The sequence below is a fragment of the Doryrhamphus excisus genome, chromosome 14 (assembly GCF_030265055.1).
Source record: "Doryrhamphus excisus isolate RoL2022-K1 chromosome 14, RoL_Dexc_1.0, whole genome shotgun sequence".
Taxonomy (NCBI): domain Eukaryota; kingdom Metazoa; phylum Chordata; class Actinopteri; order Syngnathiformes; family Syngnathidae; genus Doryrhamphus; species Doryrhamphus excisus.
The window spans coordinates 12,668,944-12,696,943 of record NC_080479.1 but is presented as its reverse complement, the minus strand read 5'-3'; the positions used below and the strand labels follow the sequence as shown (position 1 = coordinate 12,696,943).

At 42.3% G+C, this 28,000-nt stretch overlaps 2 protein-coding genes across 14 annotated transcripts in view; both read left to right on the top strand.

Moving 5' to 3' along the window:
* satb1a (SATB homeobox 1a) overlaps positions 1–8,835 on the top strand; it is a 60,012-nt gene extending 51,177 nt beyond the window's left edge. For 10 of the 11 annotated variants that reach the window (XM_058047760.1, XM_058047756.1, XM_058047761.1 and 7 more), the window contains 5 exons: positions 65–582; positions 3,090–3,287; positions 3,967–4,122; positions 4,968–5,162; positions 6,370–8,835. In XM_058047760.1, the coding sequence (XP_057903743.1) occupies positions 65–582; positions 3,090–3,287; positions 3,967–4,122; positions 4,968–5,162; positions 6,370–7,170 (1,868 nt within the window). In that variant the 3' untranslated portion in view covers positions 7,171–8,835. The remainder of the gene's footprint in view (positions 1–64; positions 583–3,089; positions 3,288–3,966; positions 4,123–4,967; positions 5,163–6,369) is intronic. The other variant, XM_058047765.1, reaches the window with a different exon arrangement.
* Positions 8,836–9,218: 383 nt separating this feature from the next.
* Positions 9,219–27,740, top strand: tbc1d5 (TBC1 domain family, member 5). 3 transcript variants are annotated; one of them, XM_058047753.1, is made up of 25 exons: positions 9,219–9,378; positions 10,384–10,484; positions 12,924–12,998; positions 15,828–15,879; positions 16,400–16,516; positions 17,004–17,055; positions 17,184–17,292; positions 17,449–17,538; positions 18,433–18,507; positions 18,888–18,955; positions 19,032–19,134; positions 19,459–19,547; positions 19,663–19,713; positions 19,810–19,879; positions 21,095–21,267; positions 21,341–21,483; positions 21,553–21,659; positions 22,198–22,283; positions 23,177–23,481; positions 23,560–23,622; positions 24,846–25,057; positions 25,165–25,264; positions 25,762–25,841; positions 25,922–26,191; positions 26,837–27,740. In XM_058047753.1, the coding sequence occupies exons 5-25, from the start codon at positions 16,417–16,419 to the stop codon at positions 27,119–27,121; spliced, it is 2,631 nt and encodes an 876-aa protein (XP_057903736.1). In that variant the 5' UTR covers positions 9,219–9,378; positions 10,384–10,484; positions 12,924–12,998; positions 15,828–15,879; positions 16,400–16,416; the 3' UTR covers positions 27,122–27,740. The 3 variants fall into 3 exon arrangements, with proteins under 3 accessions (XP_057903736.1, XP_057903735.1, XP_057903737.1); XM_058047752.1 differs by lacking the exon at positions 10,384–10,484; XM_058047754.1 differs by lacking the exons at positions 10,384–10,484; positions 23,560–23,622.
* The last annotated feature ends 260 nt before the right edge of the window (positions 27,741–28,000 follow it).

The following is a 28,000-nucleotide window of genomic DNA, read 5'->3' as shown; positions in this document are numbered from 1 at the left end:
ATTCATGTTTTGGTTCCATACTACAATCTGTGTCTGAAATATTTCCTGCTCGTTTCTTCCCTAGGCATTGAGAGCTTCTCAGACCAGCCATCACACGTTTCCATCACTCAGCAGCCCATCACCAGCACTCCAGCTGATCAGAGCCTTCTTTACCTCCATGGAGGGATGACCAACATAGTGGCTGGAGCCTCCCCTCACAGCATTTGTAACTCCGGGTTGCTAACCCAAACCCTCAGCAGGTCTCAGCAGCAAGTCATGACTCAGTTCCTGAACCAACAATACGCTGTCAGCCTCATGTTAGCAGGCCAGGGACTTTCACCAACCCCACAACAGTATCTCAACCACCCACCTGTAGGGAGGTCTCCCGCGAAGATTTTCCCCAAAGCACCAGACCCCCAAGGCCCCCAGCAGGCTCAATGTGGCCCAGATGGAGGGTCTTCGGCCGGGTTGCAACACCAGACGGGGTCTGGGCTGGTTTCTGTGGATGTGCCGTGTGACATCTACCACTGCGTACGGGAGGAAATGAAGAGGGCGGGGATTTCACAAGCCATCTTTGCACGGGTGGCTTTCAACAGGACCCAGGTATGAATTGAGGGGGAGTGTGGAGGGTGTGATGTTTGTTGATGCTTTTCTCAAGTTTGTATGAAATTATAAGTTTGTGAAGTTGAAAATATACAAGAACTTCATTTTCAACTTTAATAATGATTCAGAGTGCATGAGAAAGTGGGAAGGAAAGTGGTCTTTGATCACATTGCCATTTATTAACAGGTATACCGTTGTCCCTCGCCACTTTGCGGTTAATAAATTATGCCATTTTGTAGTTGAATACGGCCTTTTATTAGTCAAAAACATATGCACATTTAAGCTAATGTGACTTAGTTTTGGGGCTAAATTAAGCATTTTCAAGCAGAAAAATTGCTAATTGAATTACAATACAAATTCAAAAGACTTGTTAAAAAATGCTGACATAGTATTCTACGCTAGCAATATTCTAATGTTTGATGAGACACACAATCACCAGACTTGATATTGCAGGGTTGAATGATGATCTCACAGCAGGTGCAATAATCTTGCTATTTTTGCGTCCGTAACCCACAGCAAGCTGAAATTAACTCTTGCCGTCATTTCCTGTCCACCACTCACTCTCCTCCCCTAGGGAACACATTTATAGCGACGCACACTAGGACGAGTTATTTACTCTTATGATGTCTACTATATTGGGTAGTATAAGTCTAAAAGTGATTGTAGGGGTGTTATTTCATGTCGAGAGGGCTCTAATGGCGTTATAAACCATCTTTAGAAAGTCATCAACAGGTTTTGGATACTCAAACTACAAAAGTTTTCCATTTATAAATAAAGAATCCTACACAGAATAGAATAGAACCAATGTTGTAATACCGGCTCAAACAGGAACACACACACACAACAAATGAGTAGCATAACACAATTTACATGCTACGGAGACCGAAATGATAGCAGTGTCGATTTTAAAACTGTCCACTGCAAAGTCTGGTGTCAAACTTTAAGACTTCAAAATGTTTTGCCATGTAAACAAAGAAAACATTTTAAAAAATCAGTTTTAAGTTAAAAAAAGAGGGTTTTGTTAGTTGTTTATGGATGTGGTGTTTGTCATTACGCAGCTCCGTACGGTGGCGAGCTAAAGTGAAGCGCAGCACTTAGTATAATGTGGCTGTAGAGTGTTTCCATTTCGGTGTGGCCTTTTTACCGCAATGCCCCTTCCCTCATTTGCATGTGCACGCCTAGTTGTGCCAGCTCTCTGCAGCAAGAATCTGGTGCCAACACTGAAGCAGCTGCTGGCTAACTAATCACAAACCCTTGGAGAAATCCTTTCTCCCTCTCTACCTCCTTGTCCCTTCGTTTTGCCATTCTTCATTCCCGTCCCTCCGCTACCTTTTCCTCTCCATTTGACCTATCATCGTCAATCTCTTTTCTAATCGTTCGCATTTTCCAAATCTCATATAATAATATTAAAAAGCCACATTAGCTGAGGCTATTTTGCATTCACCACCACGCCCCGAGGAATGTGGGCTCGAAGGAGGCTTGTTAATATTATTATCATCATTATCATTTTCATCACAATAAGCAGAGCTAGCTATTATCCACGCCCATGTTTTCCCCGATGCCAGCTCCAGAGTTCTCCAGTGTCGGCCGTACAAGTTGGCATCGGTCCAAGATGCCATCACGAAGCGGAAGGATCATTTGTCATGTTTAGGAAGATAGAGGTTTTGTTGGGTGGATCTGAGGATAATATGAATACCAAGCCTGTTTGCTCTCAAGCTTTCTAACTCCTAGCATAACATTTCATTTCTTTTCCAGGAACAAAATCCCTAGAATCCACACTTCATGTTTGACGGCTTACCACAATATACAGCCACAATATGCCCAGAATAATGCCCGCATGCAGCTGGCTCGTGACCATCGGGAATGATAAACCCAATCAATTAGATCCAGAGATGGATATAAAGAGCTTTTGAATAAGTCTCTCAAATACGTCTTTCAAACCAATGAGAACCTTTGCATAGAGATCATGAATCTGGAACTGACTCAACCCCTTTTGTGTATAATTATTTGATTTTAATTATTGATGCAAGTCGACACCCATCAGAACTGCATTTGAACCTTACTTACGATTAGAAATAACATGTTTTAAAAGTTACTAACCTAAATGTTCTGAATTCCTGTAAGGGTTTTTGGAGGTGCCATTTCAATTGTTGATTAGTACCTATTTTTTAAATATTTAATTTTATTTTAAATATTTAATATTTTGACTCCAAATTGTCCATTAATGTGAGTGTGAATGGTTGTTTGTCTATATGTGCCCTGTGATTGGCTGGCGACCAGTCCAGGGTGTATCCCGCCTTTTGCCCGAAGACAGCTGGGATAGGCTCCAGCACCCCCGCGACCCTTGTGAGGAAAAAGCGGTGGAGAATGAATGAATGAATTAATATTTAATATTTTTTAAATAATTAATTTTTCAAAAGCCATCCCTTTTGGTAGCGGCCATTTTTGATGATTTTCACCAGTATTCTCAAATTTCTAATTGGATCAAACATTCTTGTCTCCTGTAGGGCTTGCTCTCAGAGATTCTACGAAAGGAGGAGGACCCAAAAAACGCCTCCCAATCTCTCCTGGTCAACCTGCGGGCTATGCATAGCTTCCTGCAGCTCCCCGAGGCGGAACGAGAGCGCTTCTACCAGGAAGAGAAAGAAAGAAGCCTGACTGGATTTACACCGAGCAGCAACAACACGCCGCCAAGATGCACGCAGGTCACATTCTCATAAACATGTAGAAACAGTAATTATGTCAACGGCACGCACAAATAATGCCGTGGTCCGGGGTGTATTATTGTTATATTTATGGGCGGCATTGCAATGCACATACATTACTATCCTCTCGGTATTATTCTTATTTAATATCATACTGAATATGTCGAAGGTAATACAGCTTTTGCCACTGGAAAAGTACAACAAAAATGCATGGCCTGACTCAGTTGCATCTCTATCGCTATGGCAACCAACAGACGTTGCATTAACGCACCAACGCCAGAAAACCCTTCGACCAATTGCACCATTGTGTCCTACGATAACTGAAACACTCACCCTTGTAACTTAAAGACAATACTTTGAGTCAGCAGACTTGTGCTAAGATTGTAAATCATCCATTGAGGCTGCCCATTCCCCCGGTGCCATTACCATGGCAACCACCAATTACACAGCGGTGCTTTTTATCAGCGCACAATAAAAATGCTGATTAAACTAATACAGTCCATAACATATAGAACCCGAATAGGCTGCAGCATGCAGGGTCCGAGATGACCACAATGTATCCCATCAGACATTTGCATGGATTGTGGATGAACTATTATTTTTCATAAATGTGCATTGGCCAGCTGTCTCCTTCCAATTCCAATTATTTAAATCCAGTGCCATATTTTCCACCCCGTAGGCCAGACTTTCACCGGTGACAGCAGACAGAAGTTTGAGAACAGACAGCTGCGTTCTCAACGTTAGCGCCTCCATCTATGAAGAGATCCAGCACGAAATGAGGCGAGCCAAGGTGTCACAGGCTTTGTTTGCAAAGGTGGCCGCATCCAAGAGTCAGGTACTCATTTCGTAGCCCTTTAAATGTGCATATTCTTTATCCGTAAGATCTCTTTTGTTAGTGTGTAAGGATGATAAAGCAGCAGCTGTACAGGCCTACCATTAGTACAGCCGACTGCTATTGTGGCCAAAATAATCACTTTAATAGTTGCCATTGAAAAGAAATTGCAAGTACAACCACACACACACACACACATACAGATTGCTTATTTATGACTATACTGTATACTATGTACTGTATAGCATGCATGCAAGCTGAAAGGAAATACGCACACAAGCACGGGATGAATGTTTATTGTTTTCATTTTTATGGCAGCCCCATAAGCTTGTTATTGCTTTTGTTTGGAGGATAATTTCCCTTCATGGAAATGGAGGAAAGATTCTTTTCTTCCTTTCTCCTCTCTCCCTTTCCTTCTGTTGATGTCTGGTATCATCAAGATGCATAGAGGTCATTCAGGCGTCGTCACACTAAAAGCAGGTGGTCCGACATCCCCCTAGGTTCTTCTTCTCTGGCTTTATTGGAATAATACTATGATTTACCCCGCTCTCTCTCTCTGTATTAGCCGGCTGTTTGGCAGGCAGATCCATGCTGGATCTTCCTGTTCTATCTTCACTGTGCATCTGGATGGTATTGTGTGCTGGTGTTGGGTAAAAGCCACGGTTTTTGTGCATTGCATCTGTGCTATAGTGTTTGTGAATTGCTTTTGGCCTGTTTATAAATGCACGCTTGTGAAATTAGTTTCATAGAGCTCTGGGAAGAAGAGTACAGTCTGCAGTGTAAGATTGTAAATGGGCAAAATAAGAAAGATTACTTTTTTTTTCAAAGCTATAACTCCATTTCTGCAGGGATGGCTGTGCGAGCTTCTACGTTGGAAGGAAGATCCAAGTCCGGAGAACCGAACCTTATGGGATAACCTGTGCATGATCCGACGTTTCCTGAGCCTGTCCCAGTTGGAAAGAGACGCCATATACGAGCAGGAGAGCATCCCATTACAGAACTGTACTGACAGACGTACGCTGCTCAGCAATGACAATGCACTGGTAAGGTGGCAAACACATGCACGGGCGCTATTATTAGATTCAATCACATTATGAATTCACGTATAATTGTGCTTGAGCATAAAATAATCACATTGAAAGGCTTCTGATTCACTTAAATGTCTAATTATTCTCAGTGGTATGCGACCCTTGACCAACAATGACACGGTGGCCTAAGCCTGCATCAATGCTGCAGTTCTTAAATGATGTGATGATGTCACCACCATCATGAACATATACAACAAACCTAACTCAAATAACACAAACCACATCATTCATTCATTTTATACCACTTATCAGCACAAGGGTCGCAGGGGTGCTGGAGCCTATCCCAGCTGTCTTCGGGCGAGAGGTGGGGTACACCCTGGACTGGTCGCCAGCCAATCACAGAGCACATTTGTATAGACAAACAACCATGGTGTTTGGGGTGCTTGTTGGGAAACTTTCATTCATTCATTCATTTTCTACTGCTTTTTCCTCACGAGGGTCGCGGGGGGTGCTGGAGCCTATCCCAGCTGTCTTCGGGCGTGAGGTGGGGTACACCCTGGACTGGTCGCCAGCCAATCACAGGCCACATTCGTATAGACAAACAACCATGGTGTTTGGGGTGCATGTTGGGAAACTTGGAAAAATGGACCATTTTCCCAAGCAAAGGGATAACGTTGTGCTTCAGATTGTGACATTATGTGTCGGAATTCATGTCTCCAGCAGCAGCACTCATGCAATCCCAGCCCATGACACGACAACCACTATGACTGTAGGCAAGGCACAATTATCGAATGGCAGTGTGTCATTTTCAGTGCCTGGTAAATCTATACTGAATATGCCAGTATATCCACCTGTCATTTCTATAGTATTCTGGAATGAATATGGTTTCTAATTGTGAGCAGTGTCCTCCACACTTTTGTGGGATACTGTACATGTGTGGGAGGAGTGAGTGCAGCTACCATTAATGACTCCCATGATGCATTGGGGCTGCATTTGCCCTGCAGGATGTTACAATATTAAACAGAGCTTTAGTGCACACCCCAAATTAGCAGTCTGACATCGGATGACACCATGCTATGTGTAGTTGTTTTATAAGTGTAATTGAAATGTAGAAAAAATAATAATAGTAATTGAATAGTAGAAAAATAGTAGAAAAAAATCATGAAGTGAAGTTTTAAAATACTATTTCCGATGGAAAATGTGTACTTTCTTCCTCCCATAGTATCAACGCAACTCTCTGCTGCCACAGCAACACCATCTTCAACCTCATCAACCCTTGCATCCAGAAGCAGGACCTCATTTGTCTCCACGACAACCATGCACCGCATCACCGGCTGAGTTGGAGCCTGGGGGAAACTGGGGGCTTTTGAGGGTCAGTGTGCACGGCCAGGGCAGTAGCAACGGCGAGGATTCACTTGAGGGGCGAGTAGGAGGAGATTTTGATGTGGGCTGGAATTGTCCAAAAGTGGAGGACAAGGATGCAGACAACTACAAGCAGTTGGCTGGTGGAGAAGGGGTAGAAGATACAACATTGAAAGAAAAGCTTCAAGTGAAGTGGCCCAGTTTGAAGGATGAGCATGGTGATAGATTTGGGATTTGCACCAAAGCAGATCATGAAGAGCAGGCCCAGCATTTGGGATTACCAGTGTCCCATGAAGCCCTGGGCATTTTGCAGAGCTTCATCCAAGACGTGGGCCTCAACCCAGACGAGGAGGCGGTCCACACCCTGTCAGCTCAGCTGGATCTGCCCAAACATATCATCCGTAGCTTCTTCAGCAGCCAAGACCACATACCCATTGGCCCACACGGTCAGTGCTGCAGTCAGATCCAAAAACACAGACAAGAGCATGGCTGCGCAGTCAAAAGAACTGAGCAACAGGAGCAGGAGATAAAAACTGAAACAGGAGAAGTGAAGGAGGACGAAAGACAAATGGAGAGACATGACACAATGAAGGTAATTACTTTGAAAGGATTGGATATGAGCACTCAAACCATCCCCACGATGAAAGAGGAAGATGTCTAACCCAAACATTTTAGGGTATATTGAGCCATAAGATATTGGCAAGATGTTCAATTTTAGGACCATCATGCTGTGTTTTTGAGTCCTTCAAGATCAAATTCAGACACACTGTGCTTGTTTTCCCTGTTTTGACTGATATGCATCACACTTTGACTGTATGTGCAGTCGGGCTGCACCATTCTGCAAAAAAATGTGAATGATGGTTTTCTTGCTGAAAATTGAGAATACCATTCTCTGGGAAGGTTGTATTTTTTTCCACACAGGGCCTTGGCACATTTCAAGAAATCACATTTTCATTCAAATTCATGATGATTATCATCATTATTATTATTAGACTCCTCCTTCAACGGTCTTTCTTCAGTTGATGGGGGACTTTCTTGACAGAAATTAATAGAAAGACTGAAAATAATTCATCAAGTATTCCTCATTCCACAGTACATTTGTGCACGTTATGAGGAAAATGTCATGCAGTCGAACCTACTGTGAGCAGATGAAGCAAGCCTCGCCGGTGGTGTAGGTTGTCAGCAGGGAGAACCGACCGAGAAGAACCAACATGTTGGGAGACAGAGATAGTGAGGAGGAAGTTTCAGCCGCATGAGTCCTTAAATGCAACAGCGGCATTTGTGAGGTAACATTTTTTTTTTCATAATTGTCATTTTGAAATTAGATTGCATGTTTTCCTCTATTGTTTTTGTGCGGCCCTAACTAACGTGCAGGCATCATGAACCACCATGTAGCGACTTCTCCATGGAAGTATGACACATCACCAAAAGAAATGTGTTCCCATAATAATGCTGTTTTTCCTGTAATCCATAACTTTACTATCTTTCATTCATATTTATAATGTGCTCTGTGGCAGTCACATGTACCTTTTCCTGCTGCATTCATGTCTTGGTTTTATTTGAATCACCAGCCCTGCTATTTGGATCTGTGTGGATATGTAGCACTTCAAACCGGTCCTTAATAAATAACTCAATAATAATATATTTATTAATCAGACCAAGACTCATGCTGAATTATTTATCGTTTAACCAACGTATAATTTATCCAGGAGCATGTGGAGTGCTTCATATTTGGTGAGTCTCATGTTGCATGACCTAAATCGAAATAGCGGTCCGATATAATAATAATTCTGAGAGTATAATATATCTTGTGGCTAAAAAAAATCCAACATTCCAGTGGATATTTTCTGCATTCAACCATAAATACTGTTCTATGCTGATCACAAGGTCTATTTGTGGCATTGCATCGTTCTCTACAATGCCGCTAGTGTCTATCTTTAGTCTGTTTGCAGTATTGTATTCTTTTAAGAAATGTCTCTGTCCGCCCCTGGCTGTCATGTTATGGCCCCCTTACTGAACTGCAATAGTAACAATTCAACTGAACACACGTTTCCATGGTGACACTTACTTCACCAGGGCCAACGAGAGGTCATGAAAGCCTCATCATCAATACTATTAGCAATAATAACAATGATAATGGCGCTTGTGAAATGCAGTGTGAGCAAAGGTGATGATCGTCAATAAATGTGTTTCATTTCGTAACTGCACCCCCCCCCCCTCCCTCAAATAACCATAATTTTGCTTTATTTGGTGTCTGTTGGAAGCACCTTGTTGTGGAGAAAGTACTCATTTGCTTAGAAATGTCTGTAATTAAGACTTCATAAAACTGTCCTAATGAATCCTCATGAAGCGGGTCTATTTCTCTTCTGCATTTTCCGGCAACATCACTCACAATCTCCGATGAAATATCTATAATTCATGCGCATTTCCTATTGCATATGACTCCAAATGACTATATTGCTGTTACTGTCTGAGTACCACCCTTTAAATTATGACTACGACAATGATGTTCTTGTGCCTATTTGAGTGTTTTTTAATGGGATTATCACATTCACACTCACTATGCCAAAGATATCGTTACAAGTTTAATAGTACATCATATAATCCTAACTGAAACGCAAAAATGGCCAGTTCAGCAGAAATAGTTGGGAAAATTACACATTGAGTTTACCTGCAGCCTCTTACGTCATCAACATGGTCATGTGACTAATCAGCTGGTCTGCTTCGTTTCCTGACTTGAGTGTCCCGCGACTGTTTACAAAAGCTTCGTGACTTCTTCCACAGCGTCAATGTGGAGTCTTGCGTGAACATAAAACAAACCTACCAGGAGCATGGTCGTGTCCGGGTCGTCGCACTTCCGCTAGGAACTGTGAGTATTAGCTGTGTGTGTGAGAGAGTTTTGTTGCTACTTGTCACGTAGCTTTTTTTTTGGCAGCATGTTAGCAAGTTAGCCGAGTGTGGCGGAAGTAACGACGGGCCTTGCTAACGGCTGTGCTAGCATCACTTTAGTCTCAAGTCTCCTGTCACGTTTAGTCTTATTTATACTTTCCTGACTTGTATTTTGCATTTATCCAAAATAATATAATATACGCATTCGTTGTGCCTCGCGGCATGCTAGCTATTAGCCTGCGTGTGTGTTATTAATCCCTGTGTCTATCGCCGCAATTCACTGCATGCAGAATATTCATTTCTATTTTATAGCACCTGTGATTTTTAAGAATAAATTGTAGAATGTACGTTTAACCTCATACAATGACGTATGCATGTATCGTAAAGGTGAGCGATACTACAAATGTTGGTATCTATCCGATACAAAGTGATTTTAATACACGGGAACAGCCATTTTTTGGGGGTGCTAAGTTATTTACGCCCATATTTTCGAAGCAATATATTTACATAATATAAAAACACTAATTGTTATAAAAATAAATATAGAAGAGAACCAAAAAATATGGATGTCCTGTTTTCCATAGCACTGTGATCTACTTGTGGCGCAAAAGTCCTGCCAGTCGGTCAAAGCTAAGACTTGGTTTTGCTCAATGAATCAATTGTACATAAAGAATTACCTGACTATAATTCCCTTAATGGGGACGCCACAGCAACAGTGGGGGGGGGGGGGGGGCTAACCTGTGGCTTTTTATTAAACAGCATAAATGTAACTTAAGTCACCTACAACTTAAAGATGATATTGAAATATATTAAAATGCTAACATATTGTATATATATTGATCTAATGTACTGCCTGTTAACGTTTTGGCAGCTTAATAATGCAAATGCATTCCTTATACTAATATATAAGTAGCTTTATGTCCTCATGAGAAGTCATTTTGTAATTGAATCAGTCCCGATTGAGCAAGTTTATGATATTTTGCAGGGTTAAGGTCCTGCCTGCACTTGTTTTCATCCGCTTGTGGAGCATGTGACCGACCGAGAGCTCCTGCATGGGTTCTTTGCTCCGTGCGGAAGGACAGGCATGTGAGTTTATTTAGCTGGGCTCTTTACCGTATACGGCCCCTCTCATGCTTGTTTGCTGACTCTCAAAGACTCCACTTGTTGACAAATTATGTATGATTTTCTTGGAGGGGTGGTGGGGGAGGCCATTGCAGAGCTGTTCATGTCATCATTTTCCTTCTGTTCGTCCTTCAGTTAAACATTCAGTAGGATTGATTAAATTGGCTTCACCTTCAGGGGAATTTAGCCTCAGCGCCATAAAGGCTGAAAAGCAAACTGAATCTTTTCCTTATGTTTTGTACCATCAACATGAACATCAACACTGGCTCTTATCATATTGGACTGCCTGCTTGTTAAAGAGCAGGCAGACTTCTGAGGTGAAAATCTCCCCCCTTTCTGAACCGTCAGCTGATCTCCGCTTCTGAAAGTTTCTCATGATGCCAAAGAATGTGATGTGATGCAGCTATAATCGAGTGGAAACACAAGGTTAGTTTTGGCCAGGAATATGGCCGCTATGTGAGTCTGTGAAAGGGTGTGAAAGTCGGCATTTCGGGATGGTACAAGGCACAAATGCTCCCAAAGAACTTTTGGATCCCATCACACGTTGTGTGTTTCTTCTAGTTTGCCCACCCACACCTCTGATGATGATGCAGTGCCTCTACTCTACAGTAGAACCACATTAAATGACATTATCATGATTTTCCTTACAACAGCTGTTGTATTGAAGCTCATTACCTCGAGTACAATGTATTGATTTGATGGAAGATCTTCCATGATTTAGATCTCTCCAGGTGCATGCTAATTTGCATCATGCAGTCTCATGGCCGCCTCAGGGAAAATGGAACAAATGCAGCGGAAGATAGAAAATTCTCCTCTCCTGCATGATGGTCTTTGTGTCAGCGGCACAAAACAGCACCTCGTCATCTCGTCGCACTTTATTTTGGGAAAGATTGGACGCACACGCGAGCCTGTTGGGAGACATGCACCTGAAAATACCTTCTTGAAAGATTTTATTTTTGGCACAACCGCTGTAGACTCAAATAAAAAGCTGATTGTTACATCACAAATCAAAATGCAGCATTATTGTCGTCTTCGGTTGCAGAGTTGTCCAAAGTCTGGCCCGTGATGGTTGTTTTACTGGCCCTCAGCACATTTATAAAATATCACTTAACAAGAAAAAAAGCAACAATGGAAAAATTTCATTTTAGAAGTAATGTTGAAATATTAAGGGGGACATATTATGCGAATTTTCAGGCCTTTTATTATTTTGTTATTTTTATTACTTTTATTATTAGTTATTGACTCCTATAGAGCAGCTACACATGATAACCACACAGAACACTTTCAAGATCTTCCAGTCTCTGTGCCTCTTCCTGCAGTTTTCCTACCTCCCGCCATGATTGGTCACACTCTATCATGCTACACAGACTTACACAAAATAAACACAGTTTGGACACTGATAAATTGTTCGTTACAGCTCGCTTGTCTGACTCGTCAACACGACCAAGTAACGTTATAAAGACATCGGGCTTCAGCAGCAGTTTGGTAGAGTAGTCCGGCTTCATATTGGCGCTTCATATATGAAGCGCCGTTGACGGATGCCATTGAATTTTTTTCTCTTGCTGGCTGGGAATCAACAATGCCAACCACTTCTGCCTGATGCTTGCCTCTTTAGGAAAGCTAGCTTTATAGGAAAGTTATCTTTGTTTGGGGCCGGTTGGGGCCAGGTTCTGCAGCATGTCGAAGGACATGGCCGCAAGGAAGTAAGGGTTGCATTGATGTCAGTGGAATCCAAAACTGCTTTCACGCCTGACTTTCAAAGATTCAAATGTGCAAACCTCATTTCTACTTTGGTAGATCTGCTCTCCAAATCATCCAATTCACTATAGTTGTATAACTGTACTCCTATCGAGAGGGTGGAAGGAACTACCAGCAGTGCAGCCTTTGAGGATGCTTCCAAGGAAAACAGAGCCCATACATCATGCATACACAATTATTGCTATTTTGATGACGCGTGGAGCTGATTTATCAAGCAGCGCTCCATTCACATGGGTAATAGGTTTAAGAGATTCCTTTCTTGTCTTATTTCCACAATTAATAATGGGAAGAGGGAACATTAGGCTCAGTGGAAGCACGCTATTATTCTGTCGGGCCCTCTGTATTAGGCTAACCATTTTCATAAACGCGGATTAATCCCAAACCGGATAAAGACTGGAGGCACAATTAGTTAACCTAGATTGCATTTGTCTTTGGGAGAAAGTTGAACTTTTCTCTGAGCTTGTATCACGAGAGTTGGTTTTGTTTCACCCCATTTTTAACCGCGTATGATCAGATATTACTGTACACAGCATTCATTGGTGAAGCTGATACGGGAGTCTGGACGGCAGTGAATCATTTGCATCGTTTTACATCACATTATCTTTGTGACTAAAGATGATCTTTTGTGCTTTTTCCATTTCACAGCCTCATCGCCATCTTCAACTCTGCAAGTTACTTGAACATCACCACCACCACTGTATTGGTGATGCAGTCACCCTGGTAAGGCAGAATAAAGCCTGACTCCTACCTTTTAATTGCAGCTGTTGCTGGGTTAAACGATTATTTCTGTAATCGATTAATGTAGAAAATAGTTTTTCGATGCATCGATTAATCCCTGAAAGTCCCTGATTAAGATAAGATTAAGATATGCCTTTATTCGTCCCTCAGTGGGGAAATTTGTATTGCACAGCAGCAAGAGTACAGAATCAGTTAAGCAGTACAAAATACACAATATAGAAATAAAAACAATATAAACAACCCAAGTATTAACAAAATCAACAGTTTTTCCCAGATTTATATACAATACAGTATGTAGATAATATGAAACGAGATGAGATATATGACCAGTCTATACACTGCGATCCTGTTAGAGAGTTAATATGAGGCATTATGGAAATACTTCACATAGTATAGATTAGTCCCTGAAAACATAAACCACAAACATATGTACAGGTTAATAAATATATATATTTCTAAATGATCTGCCCATATAAATAAAGTATAATAACATGAATAATACTAATAACAACAATAATAATGATAGAAATAAAACTAACTATAGTGTGTATTTGAGGAGTGTGTGTCTGTGTCAGTTAAAAAACTGACACTGTTTTTGTGTTGGCACATGCTCTGTGTGTGTAAGGCTGGAGCACAAGTTACGTGGTGCGGTTTTGGATGAAAGACGGGGTTAATTATTGCAAAAAAGGAAATATAAAAAAAAGGCATCTTCTCCTCACAAGCAGCTCCCGGGTGCTTCCTCAATAGGTGCTGGTGCATCGCCGTCGTGCTTTTGTGATATGCCATCTCAATCGTGCATAGGTCACAAACCACCGCATCATTAGACATAGACTTTCTTTATTGTCATTGCACAATAACACAGCAGTGAAATTGCCAACGAAATGTTGTTGCCTGGCTCCTGTGAAAATAATAAATAATAAATAATAAATAATAAATAATAAATAATAAATAATAAATAATAAATAATAAATAATAAATAATAAATAATAAATAATAAATAATAAATAATAAATAATAAATAATAAATAGGGGCGGCACAACGGTCTAGTGGTTAGCGCGCAGACCTCGCAGCTAGGAGACCGGGGTTTGGTTCCACCCTCGGCCATCTCTGTGTGGAGTTTGCATGTTCTCCCCGTGCATGCGTGGGTTTTCTCCGGGTACTCCGGTTTCCTCCCACATTCCAAAAACATGCTAGGTTAATTGGCGACTCCAAATTGTCCATAGGTATGAATGTGAGTGTGAATGGTTGTTTGTCTATATGTGCCCTGTGATTGACTGGCGACCAGTCCAGGGTGTACTCTCGCCCGAAGACAGCTGGGATAGGCTCCATCACCCCCGCAACCCTCGTGAGGAAAAAGCGGTAGAAAATGAATGAAATAATAAATAAATAATAAATAATAGATAATAAATAAATAATAAATAGAAAATAAATAAATAATGTGGATTACCTTTTGGCGTGACGTATTCCCATACTTTGGATACTCTGTTGCGCGATCTTTTCTTCTGGCCGGACTCGCTGAAACTTGTTGCCGCGGCTGCCGCCATGTTTTGATTTCTGAGTAGTGGCGTGGCGTTTGTGAACGAACAGGTCAAAATAACTAGTTCTTTTTTGCGAACGAATGAACAGCCCATAAAATACCCGTTCAGTCCGTCGGCCGTTTTGTTCATGACTGACACAGCACTAGTTTGTGAGCTGTTGAGAACGTAAACATGAGTGAACGGACTGACTTGACACGACTGACCGGGTCTATGCACAGGGGGAGATCACAGGCTAACGACCAATTGACCGAAATGAACGGCTATTTTTATTGAATGAAGCGGAATGATCCTGTTCACTGAAATGAACGGTTTTGCCCTCCACTAATTCTGAGTGAAGGCGCATCGACATGCAGTTCTTGTGTCGATGTCATCGATGACGTCGACACGTCGTCCCAGCCCTAATTGCAGCTAGGGTAGAGCCTGGATTTTGGAGATGTTATTATGAGGTACTGAACAAATATGCATGAATGATGAATTATGGGGAAAAATCCCTCTAAACCAGGGGTCTCAAACTGGGGGCCACTGGAGCTAGGGTCTGGGCAAGGCTGGGCCGCATCAGGTTTTCAAAAAAAAACAACTAATTTATTAAAAACAGAAAAATATACAAAGTTTTTCAGTGCTTAGGTTCCGATTTTCTACAATAAAAGCTCTGATAAAACATTCCACTGTTCTCAAATATCTTTCTGCACAAAATAAGATGAAAAATAAACAAATCAAGAATAAAGAAAATCAATCAGTAATAAATAAATATAATAACAATAAAACTGCAAATAATAAAACTTTAAGAAACCACTGTAGACATGACAAAACACGACTATAGTCACATTTATACTTTTTTTATTTACAACATATTACGCAACTGCAGGGTCTTGAGACACATGCTAACTCCCAAACTAGAGAGCTAGCGACCTAAACGGTAGCCTTCAAGTTATTTCCTTTAAACTTAAATAGCCAAAAACTTACCACTTCCGCACAGATAGGGGGGATAACTATTAACAGTTATTTAACCTTTAACATGAACATTAATCAAACGTAATAATTTTTTCTGGGTACATGATACCATACAGCATCCATATCAAACTTGCACGGGCTGCACTAACATTAAACTTTCATATCAAGGCGGGGGCCTCAAACTAGTCCGCGGGCCGCGTGTTTGAGGCCACTGCTCTAAACCAACAGGAGTGTATCAGATATCTTACTTCTGCAATGTAAGTAGCTTTTTGTCACAATGAAAGTAGTGTCATTACTGTTCCTTTTTTCCTTCCCTCGCAGACACATCCTCTTTTTCTGAGTCTTGGCTGAGGAGACTAATCAGGACGTGATTGTAAGTAGTGAAAACACAGTTTTAAGTTTGTATCTTTGTCACAGGGAAATCGACTAATGGCAGAAGTTAGTCTTTGTCCACACTCTGCTGGTCACTCAGCATTGTAGATAAGGCAGAGTCGTCTCTGATACAGAGTGTGTGGTCTTATCAATGGTTGCCTTTCACTAAACTACTGTCAGAGGATAAGCAGGACATTAACTCATTCAGCACCAAAGTGAAAGTTATGCTTTTCACATAAAGCCTTTTCTAGTTGGGTGCTGATATTTTCCCAAAACCTACTTAATGTTCTACTGCCGAACCATCTTTTATCACATTCATCAGTCAAAGGTTGAACTAAACCCCATAGATCTCCATAAATGTTCATTCTTTGTCTTGCCAAGACAGAAATAAAAACAAATCATGAATCCTACAACCCCAGACACAAAAAAAAAAGCAAATTCAATCAAAACAGGCAGGAAACCACATTATGAGATGATAAAACTGTTCCACAAGCCTGAGTGATTTTGTGCCTCCGTCGCAGATTAGGCTGGCAGGGCCATGCAGCACCCTAACTTTGAGACCCCCCACCCGCTCCAGACGGACGAGCAGCAGGAGACTGGCTTTGACCCGCTCAGCAATTTCAACAAGAACCGCAGCAGTAGGTCATCTCTTTGTTCTTTTATGTATTTGAGCTGACTGTTAAGTCACAGAAGTGGCTGGTGTTGCCCAGAGGCTGAGGTTGTTTTTTTTTTTTTTTTTAAATGTTTACATGAGGGACTAAATGTTAAGTCTGGCATGTTGCGGCACTGATGAATATTCATTCTGAGTGTCCCTGTGGAATGATACACTCATGTAATTAATGTTGATAGACAGCTTTCCGACTTGACTTCATGTTCACCTGCAGGCCAAATTAGACATATTATGTGCAATAAAGACAAATAAAGAGTACAGCTATGAAGGCTGTGTCATCACGCCGCCTGCTAGTGTTTGTTTGTAGGCCGTGAGCAAGGAAGCATGTTTCCCTTTTTATGGAAGTTTTTTTTCACGTATCTGCTTATTGCTGTAAAAATGATGAATCTTTATTTTTACGACCCTCGTCTGGTGTTGTTTATATCCCCCTCTTGTGGTCGTGTTTGTCTAAACAGGAGGCTCTCTTGACAGCAGCACTCAATCACCATCAACCTTCCTCTCATACAGGTGAGCATCCTCAGTGTTTACCGTAAAACTCCAGCACCCCAGCCTCTCAGTTTACTGCTGCTTGCCACTTTGGATGAATAATAGGCCGAGATCCTTATAAATCTCCTCGCCCTGCTTTCTCTGTGCAGGAAAGAATGGGATGACTTGTTTCTCAACAGTAATTACCTGGCGAGGATCCGGCAGGCAGGCATCAGCGGTCGACTGAGGAGCAGCCGCTTTCGGAGCGTATGCTGGAAGGTGACCGCTCAATGGATCAAGGAGTGCTATCGAGTTAAAGCAAAGTGTTTAGCAATTAGAAAAATCTTCATTAACTCGTTTAGCTCTGAAAGTGAGGAATGAACGGAAGGTTCTTGTAAGATAACGTGTACTTAAGTATGTTCTGGATGTCTGCAGTTGTATCTGGAGGCTCTCCCGGAGGACAAGAGTCAGTGGATCAACAAAACCAAAGAGCTCCGGGCCCAGTATGAGAAGATTAAAGAAACTGTGAGAGCTTTTCTTGGCATTTAGAGCACAATGGTTGCTGCCTGAGGCAGTAAAAGCCCCATGAGCACAAACCGGATAAATAATGAATTTAATCATTTCAGATTTCACACAAAAGCTTCCTGTTTTAACCAGCAATTCTGCCTTTTTATATCATTCTTTCATTTTCGACCGCTTATTCTCACGAGGGTCGCGGGGGGTGTTGGAGCCTATCCCAGCTGTCTTCAGGAAAGAGAGGCGGGGTACACCCTGGACTGGTCACCAGCCAATCACAGGGCACATATAGACAAACAACCATTCACACTCACATTCATACCTATGGACAATTTGGAGTCGCCAATTAACCTAGCATGTTTTTGGAATGTGGGAGGAAACCGGAGTACCCGGAGAAAACCCACGCATGCACGGGGAGAACATGCAAACTCCACACAGAGATGGCCGAGGGTGGAATTGAACCTTTTATGTCATTCATTCATTCATTTTCTACCGCTTATTCTCACAAGGGTCGCGGGGGGTGCTGGAGCCTATCCCAGCTGTCTTCGGGCGAGAGGCGGGGTACACCCTGGACTGGTCGCCAGCCAATCACAGGGCACATATAGACAAACAACCATTCACACTCACATTCATACCTATGGACAATTTGGAGTCGCCAATTAACATAGCATGTTTTTGGAATGTGGGAGGAAACCGGAGTACCTGGAGAAAACCCATGCATGCAAACTCCATACAGAGATGGCCGAGGGTGGAATTGAACCTTTTATATCAATTCAACATATTTTACTCATCCTGTGTGTTGTTCCCTTCCATCATAATACTTTCATAGAGTCACATACACATCTTGAAGTAAATGCAGTCTGGTATTTTGTAATGACTACTACGTTTTTTTTCCCCTTACAGCACATCACAAACCCTCGCAAGGCTGCGGGCCAGCAGGACTTGGTCGTCAACAACCCTCTGTCCCAAGACGAGGGGGTGAGTGAAGCACTATTTGGATGGCTCTTTGTCAAAACACGTGTATGCGCGTTCATTCAGTCATTCAGTTCATATTTGCGTAGAAAATATGACCTTAATACAGTCGATTCTCTTGAGACTGTTTAGCTGGTATAATTACAAACTATTTTAGAATCTCATTATTGATTCATTAGCAGTTTACTTATAGTAAGTCATTAGGAATCTAGTGGATCAGTGTTTAATTAGGTGGTTAATCAGTTGTTTAAAAATAGCTTGCAACTTGATATTTATTTATGATTTGCTATTTCACTCTTTTTAGTGTACTGGCACAGATTTTTAGGATAAAATGCAGAGTTATTGTATGTCACCATCTTTTGTAATATTTCTTTTTCCCTGCACAGAGCTTGTGGAACAAGTTCTTCCAGGATAAAGAGCTGAAGGGGATGATCAAGCAAGACGTACTGAGAACGTATGTAAGGTTCCAGTTGTAACTATTTCTTAACGTTTGCACACATTGATTTTCACCTGTATTTTTTTCTATTCAGGTTTCCTGAGATTCGTTACTTCCAGGATGAGGATGTGCGGACCAAGTTGACGGACATTCTCTTCTGTTACGCCAGAGAAAATGAACAGTTGCTTTATAAGCAGGTACTGGGGGAAAATAAAAAGTAGATTTTGTGCCTGAAAACGTCCCATGTGTTCCGACAAAAGGAGCAGTATGCTTCTGTGATCTAATCATTACCCATGTCTGCAACCGGCACCAGCTAATGGATAGATGGCGAGCAAAGCATCTTTTTTGCTAACTGGAAGTGACACATGGCCGGGCAGTGGCTAACAATATCTAAATTAAAGCTGTCACTACACATTACAAACCTCGTGCATCACCATTAAAGCAAGACTGACCACAAATGAACCATATTTTCATTGGAAAAACCGCCACACCCCTTGTGTGTCATCCTGTGTGTCCCGTAGGGGATGCATGAGTTGCTGGCGCCCATCGTGTTCGTGCTGCACTGCGACCACCAAGCCTTCCTACACGCCAGCGAGACGGCAAGCCCCAGGTTCTGTGAAATTCTATTCAGGATCGTTTATTGTCTTGTAACAGATAGTTGATCAGCATTGCTTCATGTGATGAAGTAGCTTGGCATCTGCTGAATGTTGTTATTTCCCCCACAGTGAAGAGATGAAGTGTCTGTTGGACCCACTGTACCTAGAGCATGATGCCTAGTGAGTGTGCTTGGATTCACGTATGGACAATAACAAGTACAAAGTCTTTACCTGATAATTGACCTAACTTGAATGCGCATTCTTTACTCTTTTTAGTGCCCTGTTCTCTCAGCTGATGGAGACAGCAGAGCCGTGGTTCTCCTGCTATGAAAGAGAAGTGAGAAGGGTGAGTTGCCCGAGGACTAATTTGGTCTGCTGACCTCAGACCAGTGTAAAGCGGTGTTTACACTTGCAGGCATATTGTATCATCACTCCTCTCTGCTGTTATTAATGTCCACCGCCACTTTACCTAGGAAGGAAAAAAAAACATGACTCAAAATAATCCACCAAAGCACTTGAAACATACACGCTTTAATGATGCAGTTGTTCATACCCACACTATTTCATATAATCCCTATATATATATATATATAAAATGCACCAGGACAGGTGCAAACGTGAAAGTGCTAAAGTGGACCCAAAGGACTCAACCTACGGCCTGAGGGCTATTTGTGGCCCCTGGCGGTTTTTTTATTGGCCCGCGGCACATTCTAAACTTATATTATTGGGAAAATCTGAAGTTTACAAGAATAATGCAAAATATTAAAGGCGACCTATGACGCTTTTTCCACTTTTCTGACTTATAAATGTAGTTTGAATTATATATATACTCGTGTTAAACCATGCCAAAGTTTAAGATAATGAGGTTGGCGCTTTTTTTAAGTGAGCCCTGAAAGAAGTTTGGGATGGATCAAAACACTCGGTTTGAGAAGGCGTGGTAAAACAGTTTCTTTATGATGTCACAAAGGGACGGACTTTTTATGTGGTTCATAGTTAGGAAGCTCCTGTGATCAATCACAGCGGAGTGGGCATGCCCAGAGGCATGGAATAAATTATAACAGACCATTTTGGCAGGAAGCACAAATCAAAGGAAATACAGCTGGAATAGGTGCAGATTCTGGAAAACACCAAGGGTCGAAAAATGAGCATAATAGGTCCCCTTTAAGAGAAAAATAGTTGTAATTTTACCACAATAGCATTATTTTAGTAGCATATGTTTTGTAATATCGTGAGAAACTAACCCAACAATGAAAGTTGTCATTTTTGGACAATTCGGTTATGGAAAAAGTTCAAATGTTATGACAATAAAGTCAAACTATTATGCGAATGAAGTCATCATTCCGAGAAGATTTCTCAGAAGAGAGTTGAAATGGTTAAGGGAAAAATAAAACATCAGAAACTGAGAAAAACGTCTTTCACCACAAAGTCATCAAAATATCACAAAAAGTATAAATCATTTTCAGACCAATCAGATCATTTCCTGCGGCACACCTGATGTATCCCAATTTACTAATGTCTAGCAGCAACTAAGATGCCAGCTCATATGACGTTTTGCCCCCAGGGTAAAGAAGAAATGCTAAGCAGCATCCCTTTTGCACGGCCGCAGGACTTGGGGCCATCTGTTGCCATAGTAACCAAAGTCAATCGCATCCAAGATCAACTGGTGAAGAAGCATGACGTGGAGCTGCACATGCACCTCAACCGGCTGGAGATCGCCCCACAAATCTACGGCATGTCAGTACATATGGATGAGCGCTCTCTCTCTGCACAAACGTACATACATACATCTGTGTGTTGCTTCATTCAGACGCTGGGTGCGTTTGCTGTTCGGACGCGAGTTTCCCCTTCAGGACCTGCTGGTGGTTTGGGATGCTCTGTTTGCTGACAGCATCACCCTGGACCTGGTGGATTACGTCTTTGTGGCCATGCTGCTCTACATCCGAGATGCTCGTATGCGCCTCCGATACCTGAAATAAGCCATGTTTTTCTAGTCGTTTGTTCATCGTTGGTGTATTTCAGTGATCGCAAGTAACTTCCAGACGTGCCTGGGCCTCCTGATGCACTATCCTCCAATCGGGGACATCAACTCTCTGCTGCAGAAAGCTCTTTTCCTCCGCGACCCCAGAGTAAGAAACTATTTGAGCGTGTTTGCCACTGAAAATTGATTTCACGTTTCACGGTGATGTTATCGTTTGCAGACAGCGTTCACGCTTGTTGCACACTTTCGCACCGGTTCCCAGGAAGCCGGAGTACGCTGGATTAAGCGTTTAATCTGTCCCAAGTTTAGAGAGCATTCATTCTTAGTTTAACAGCATGGAAATGTAACATTTGTGTTTGACCTTAGCCCCCCCCACCTGACTGACCCAAACACAAGCAGCTTTTCACACTCCACTCCACTCCTCTCCTGGGGTGAAGATCCTAAACACAGCTGATCCAAAGTGACAGTGATGATGACCCTGTCACATCATGTTCTGCATCACCGTTACACCTGAGGGGGGGGGGCAGTCATCCTTTTATAATTGTAGTGAGATGACAGTGAAGAGATTTAATGCTCCAAAGCACAAACCTAGACATCTTGTTTACACGCTCATTTTACTTAATCTACACGTATGCGTGACGATAAAAATGACTCTCTCTCTCTCTCTCTCTCTCTACTTCTCGGAGAATCATCCACGACCTGTCAACTACCAGTTCCAGCAGAACCTGGATTACTACAAAACCAGGGGAGCCGACCTGATGAATAAGACACGGTAAAATGAACACAAGTGAATTCTTTCATATTTGTGGCTTAGTTTAGTTTTCGATCTATGAAAAGTAAATATGTACAACTTGGTGTAGACAATAACCACGTAGCTCACCGTGTTCCTTAGTGACATCTATGTTATTTAATCTTTCTAAACATAAGTAGCAGTTCCCAGGGTGTGTGATTGATAATGCAGGGTCTTGACCCAAATGTGGGTCGTGGACTGTTAAGGTTTGATTTTGAAGGTTTTTTTTTTGATGATGCAGGGTGTCTTCTATTAATTCGAGTGCTATTTGAAACTTGAAAGTGAATAGCACAGACACATGGTGCATTCACGTACATCGGGTCATTACATTTTTTATTTTTATTTTTTGGCAAATACCCGTGACCCACCAAATAAATGTAGAAAAAGTTTGGTCTAATGTTCAATCTTCAGTGCAATCATGCCGCACTTACGATTACGGTTACTGCTGAGTTAGTCGATCTTAGGGTTCCCCATGACGACAGACGTAAACATGGTTGATACCGTCTTTATACAGCAACCTTTATACAGTCTTCTCCATTGTTCACTCCTGCTACACGGCTTCTCCTCCTCCGTATCTCCGCTGGGATCTCCGATTGCTCAATGCTAACAGCTGCTACCAAGTGTAAACAGTGAACGTAACAAGAACATCCATAGCTATATACTTGAGGGGTCAGTATGGCACCAAAAACAATAACAAAGTAATAAAAAAGCACTATTAAACACTAAACGCAGCAGAAGATGGGCTCTAATGTTTTAAATATGACTTGCTTTGATATATTGATCCTCTTTTGTCTTTTTTATCTTTGTTTAACAATAATAATGTTTAAAACAACTTGTTTATGTAAAATGTCCTCCTTCTTTGTGACCAATCCAAGTTCCAGCACAAAAGCCACTCCCCTAAACATGAACAAGGTGTCCAGCAGCCTGCTCAACTTCGGCAGGAAGCTCATCTCCCCAGCCATATCAGGAGCATCCAGCACAGTGACACCCATCAGCAGCGACGTGCACTCCTCGTCCTCCTCATCCTCCTCGCCCACAATGACCACCGCGCCCGCTTTGCCACACCCCCTTGCTGAGCCTCCTCCGTCAGTCCAAGTGCCGCCTCCTCCTCAGAACCACACCCACTCGCAGCACTACCGCATGCTGAAATCTGAGAGCATGCCCGTCCATCTCGGCAAAGGTGAGAAGCAGCTTGTGCACCAAAGACAACACCTCGTACATGGTTGGAGGTTAGCTTAACTAGCATCGTGTATGTTAGATGCACTTTCAGGTGGAGCCTCTCAGGTCTCTCTCCCAGCGCAGACTCGCACTGACGCGCAAGGTAAAACACTGCTGCTTGTGTGACAGTGGCCTCCATTCACAGCATGTAATTACAAGCTTTGACCAGCAGAGGGAGACACTCGCATGCTTTGGTTTTGGAATTGAGGCTAGAGGCTGTTACATGACAGTGTGCTTGCATTCTGCATGGATGAAAAATGCTCTTATCTTGCTCTCCATTGCGATGGATATCAATTTGTATATAAATGCAGGAACTAGCATGACTCAAAGGCATGACCTGCATGACTCCAGTCAGGTTGAGATCTCACGCTTTATTTAGATTAAAGCCCAACCATATAAAGAATATAACTGATGTCAAATGAATCTTCATTCATTCATTTTCTACCGCTTTTCCTCACGAGGGTCCCGGGGGTGCTGGAACCTATCCCAGCTGTCTTTGGGCGAGAGGCGGGGTACACCCTGGACTGGTCGCCAGCCAATCACAGGGCACATATAGACAAACAACCATTCACACTCACATTCATACCTATGGACAATTTGGAGTCACCAATTAACCTAGCATGTTTTTGGAATGTGGGAGGAAACCGGAGTACCCGGAGAAAACCCACGCATGCACAGGGAGAACATGTAAACTCCACACAGAGATGGCCGAAGGTGGAATTGAACCCTGGTCTCCTAGCTGTGAGGTCTGCGCGCTAACCACTAGACCGCCGTGCCGCCCTCTGATAGTTTTATCAGATATAATTTATTTGGTTATTATAACTTCTGGACATAACTACTTTGAGATGCTAAGCATAATATAATGTTTTATTACCTTCATGGGAGTAGAAAACGCATTCTAAACACATCAAAGTTCCACATCAATGCCAAATACAACCGCAATCATTGAAACAAGGTATAAATTGAGCATGATTATCTTTTTAACTTTGACACTGCTCTTCTATTGGCTGTTATTAGTGTGAGAAAGTAAATAAATGTCTGGTTTGGTTTGTGTTATTTGATTATGTGCTGCCTAAATGACTTCTTGTTGCAGTTTCCAAATCTAATCTGAGGTGTTTTCAGCATGATTGCTGCCACTATCGCTCCTTGTCAAGCTCTATTAGAAGGGGTGTGAATCCTCACTATAATTTCACCCTGATCGTTATCGCTTGTCGGACACAAACTATCAGCGCATGCATCAAATGCTACTTATTTGTATATTCCACGTAGCTGTACAGTCTACTTTCTGTCCATGATGGTTCGGTCTTCTTTTGTGTTCTCTCCCAGGCCAAACCTCCAAGACGGTCAGCTCTTCACCCAGCATCGATAGCCTCTCCACCGGGCGGGGTCAGTCCTGTTCCTCGCCGCCCCCACCGCTGTCCAGAGGAGGAAGCGATGTCAGCGCCTCGTCGCCGCCCCTCTCGGCCACCAAGAAAGAGCCGTTCTTCCACATCACTCGCTCTCGCTCTCACAGCAAGACCATGTCCAGAAAGGAGACGGTGAGCCATTGGATGTACTCCCTTACTCTCATCACTGACTTCGGTTGGTTGGTTGTTTTGGGTTTTTCTGCCATCCTTTTCTCATTTCACCTTTTGATTTGTGGCAGGAGGAGGACTTGGAGGCCCAGGTGTCGTTCCTACAGGGTCAGATTAACGACTTGGAAGCTATGAGCAAATACTGTGCCAAGATGATGAATACTCACATTTGTAAGTACAGCAATTTCTGCTTGACAAACATGGGACATATCATATTGACCGAATATAAGACGTTTGGTTTTTTTTTTTCATGAGAAAATAGTCGTCTTATGTTCGGGGTCTCGAGGTGCAACAAAAACTCGAAGGTTGTGCAAATTAACAAGAGGAGTCACAATGAAGCCAATTTTAACGTCAACTTTCTGCCATCATGTACACATTTTTTGTACTGGAGAGACATTTTCTTGGGTCAGGTTTCTGAAATGCCAGAGTTGAATTGAGTCCAGCCTCTCTCGAGGACTGGTTCAGCGCAGGCTCCTTCCTCACCAGAGACGTGGCATTCCACATACCAAGACCTAGCTTCTTCAGCCGAGGATTGGACCCCCAACTCACTCTTGAAGATTCATTTGTCTAAGAAATATTATATTTTGAAAACTGTTCTTAAAAAAGAGAGGTTGTCTTCTATTATGGATCTTCTTACATTCCTATTTCCCAATTTTTTGTCTGCTCAGGTAAAATCCAGGAGGTGATCTTGCAAGAACACTTGGAAAAAGAGGATGAGGTCCTTGTTTCATTGGCAGGTCTCAAGCAGGTGAGCCACTAAAAATCTCTTGGCTCCCTGAACACCGACATCTTTCTCACTCACTGAACTGTACCTCCCCATCCTGCCAGATCAAGGACATCCTGAAGGGGGCGCTGCACTTCAACCAGAGCCAACTGGAGGCTGAGGAGAACGAGGAGATCAACATTGCTGACAACCACTACACCTCAGCAGCTGCAGAACCATCCCTTGGCACCGGCGTCCGACACGACAACCGCCGACCACAAGGTGGCGGTCGTGGGGACTGCGGGAGGAGGCGATGCCCTGATGGTGACAGGAGCGAGAGTGCTGAAGAGAAAGAAGAAGAGGAGGAGGAGGAGCGAATGATGACTCCACATGAGGTTCACTGGCTATGACACTACTGAATGAATCTCTTTGTATTAAATTCATACTGGAATCATTCAGTTTGACATTTTCATTTCATACAGTACATCCTCAACTCGTGGCTGCTCAAATAGATGCCAGGTACTTTTTGCAGTTGAGTAAATGAGCACTGCAGCCATGCTGGAAAGTTGATGTATTAAAGTAGCCAGAAAATTGCTCATAAAAAGCAATTTATTATTGATACTCTTAACCCTATAATGTCCCTCTTTCTGTTTTAAAAATGCATAATTGTGAAAGCATACAGTATTGTACATACAAAACGTGTAGTTACACAAGATTATATCTTGTCAAAGCATCTTCCTGCTGGAAAATGTTGGAATTGTGAGACAGTGCCCTCTGTTAGATTCATACATGCAGATAGCGCCGTCACACCACTTTCTATTAGTTACCATTAAGCCAATTATTTAAGTAAATTTGCAAATATGTGGGAATTTACTGTATAAGTCTACTGTTATTACATAGTCATAATTATTATATGGCATGCTTCCCAGAGAGGGAATTTTTTTTTTTACCTCCCGCACAATCATCTCCATATACTACTTTATTATCTCACTTGATGACTCCTCTAAAATAAAAATGGCAGGTCATACTCTACTCTGCAGGTGGCGTCTACCCTCGGCTCGGAGGCTAAGAACTGGGAAGACTACATCCTCGTGTCCCAGGAAGGATACCTGCAGGGCGCCGACGGAGGACGGTCCACTTCGGAGCGCACCCCTACCATCAGACGAGGACGCGGCCTGGTGCGCATGGAGCCCGAGGGAGCGCCGGGGATCTTCAACGACCCCCTGATGGCCGCTGCCAGCGCCTCGGGTTCATCCAGCCCGGACGAGGGCTCCGTCAACAGCAAAGACTCGGACTTCACCATCGTCAATCCGAGCGATTTGTGAACAAGTGAGCCACCGACTCCTCTCTTTCTCTTCCTTTATTCCATCTAGACATATGAGGCTGCTATCCTTTAAGAGTTGCACATAAAAAGGCTGTCTTTAATCACATAATATCTCCTCAGTACTGTTTAAGTCCGTGTAGAATACTTAACCCAAATCCACTCCTGCCACTCATGTTTAGTTGCAATGAGAATGTAAATAGTATGACTTAAAAATGCAATTTATACATAGAGAACTCTACTCTGGATTAGTTTGATTCACTGTTTTCTGACTGCTATATACAGCAAGCTGTGTTGTTACTGTGTCCTAGCAGAGGACCTTTACTCCTCTGGTGTGGAAGTGGGATGATGACTTAACCAGTGCCTCTAAGCATTCATCTTAATTAACCAGACTGTGATCTTACTCTCTGTCTTTTATGCCTGTTTTTTTAACCCTTCATTATCAGTTTCCATTAGGATGATTAAATGGAGTGTCATTTTTTTTTTTATTGATCAGTTTTTCATTTGTGACATGAAACTTGGTGTCCTGTTGAAACCAAAGCAGTGCACACAAATAATCCAGCCCCTCCCGAAGTGCTCACTCAGCATAACTCACTGCAAACAAATAAAAACTGGCTACGGACTGAAGTCACTGTGTGTGCTTGGCAAGCAATTTAGTTTGAATCTTTGTAAACTACTTTTTTTATTTTTTCCCTCTGAAAAGGACGTAGATGCTTTATGTTGAGTATTATGAATGAATATAGTCGACAAAGTGTTGGGCCACTTTTATTGAGCCTTCTCATTATCTAACAATGAATTATGATAGAAATACATTATGAACACTAATTTACACAAAGCTAAGATGTGGATGTTTTGTTCAGATAGCATACCGGCCTCCGTTGGA

Bases quoted from the DNA above. Each gene is read 5' to 3' on its own strand.
- tbc1d5 (XM_058047752.1), top strand. From the start codon at position 16,417: ATGCAGCACCCTAACTTTGAGACCCCCCACCCGCTCCAGACGGACGAG. The intron at 25,265-25,761 runs GTAAGTACAGCA...TTGTCTGCTCAG, and splicing joins GATGATGAATACTCACATTT to GTAAAATCCAGGAGGTGATC. The intron at 25,842-25,921 runs GTGAGCCACTAA...CCATCCTGCCAG, and splicing joins CATTGGCAGGTCTCAAGCAG to ATCAAGGACATCCTGAAGGG.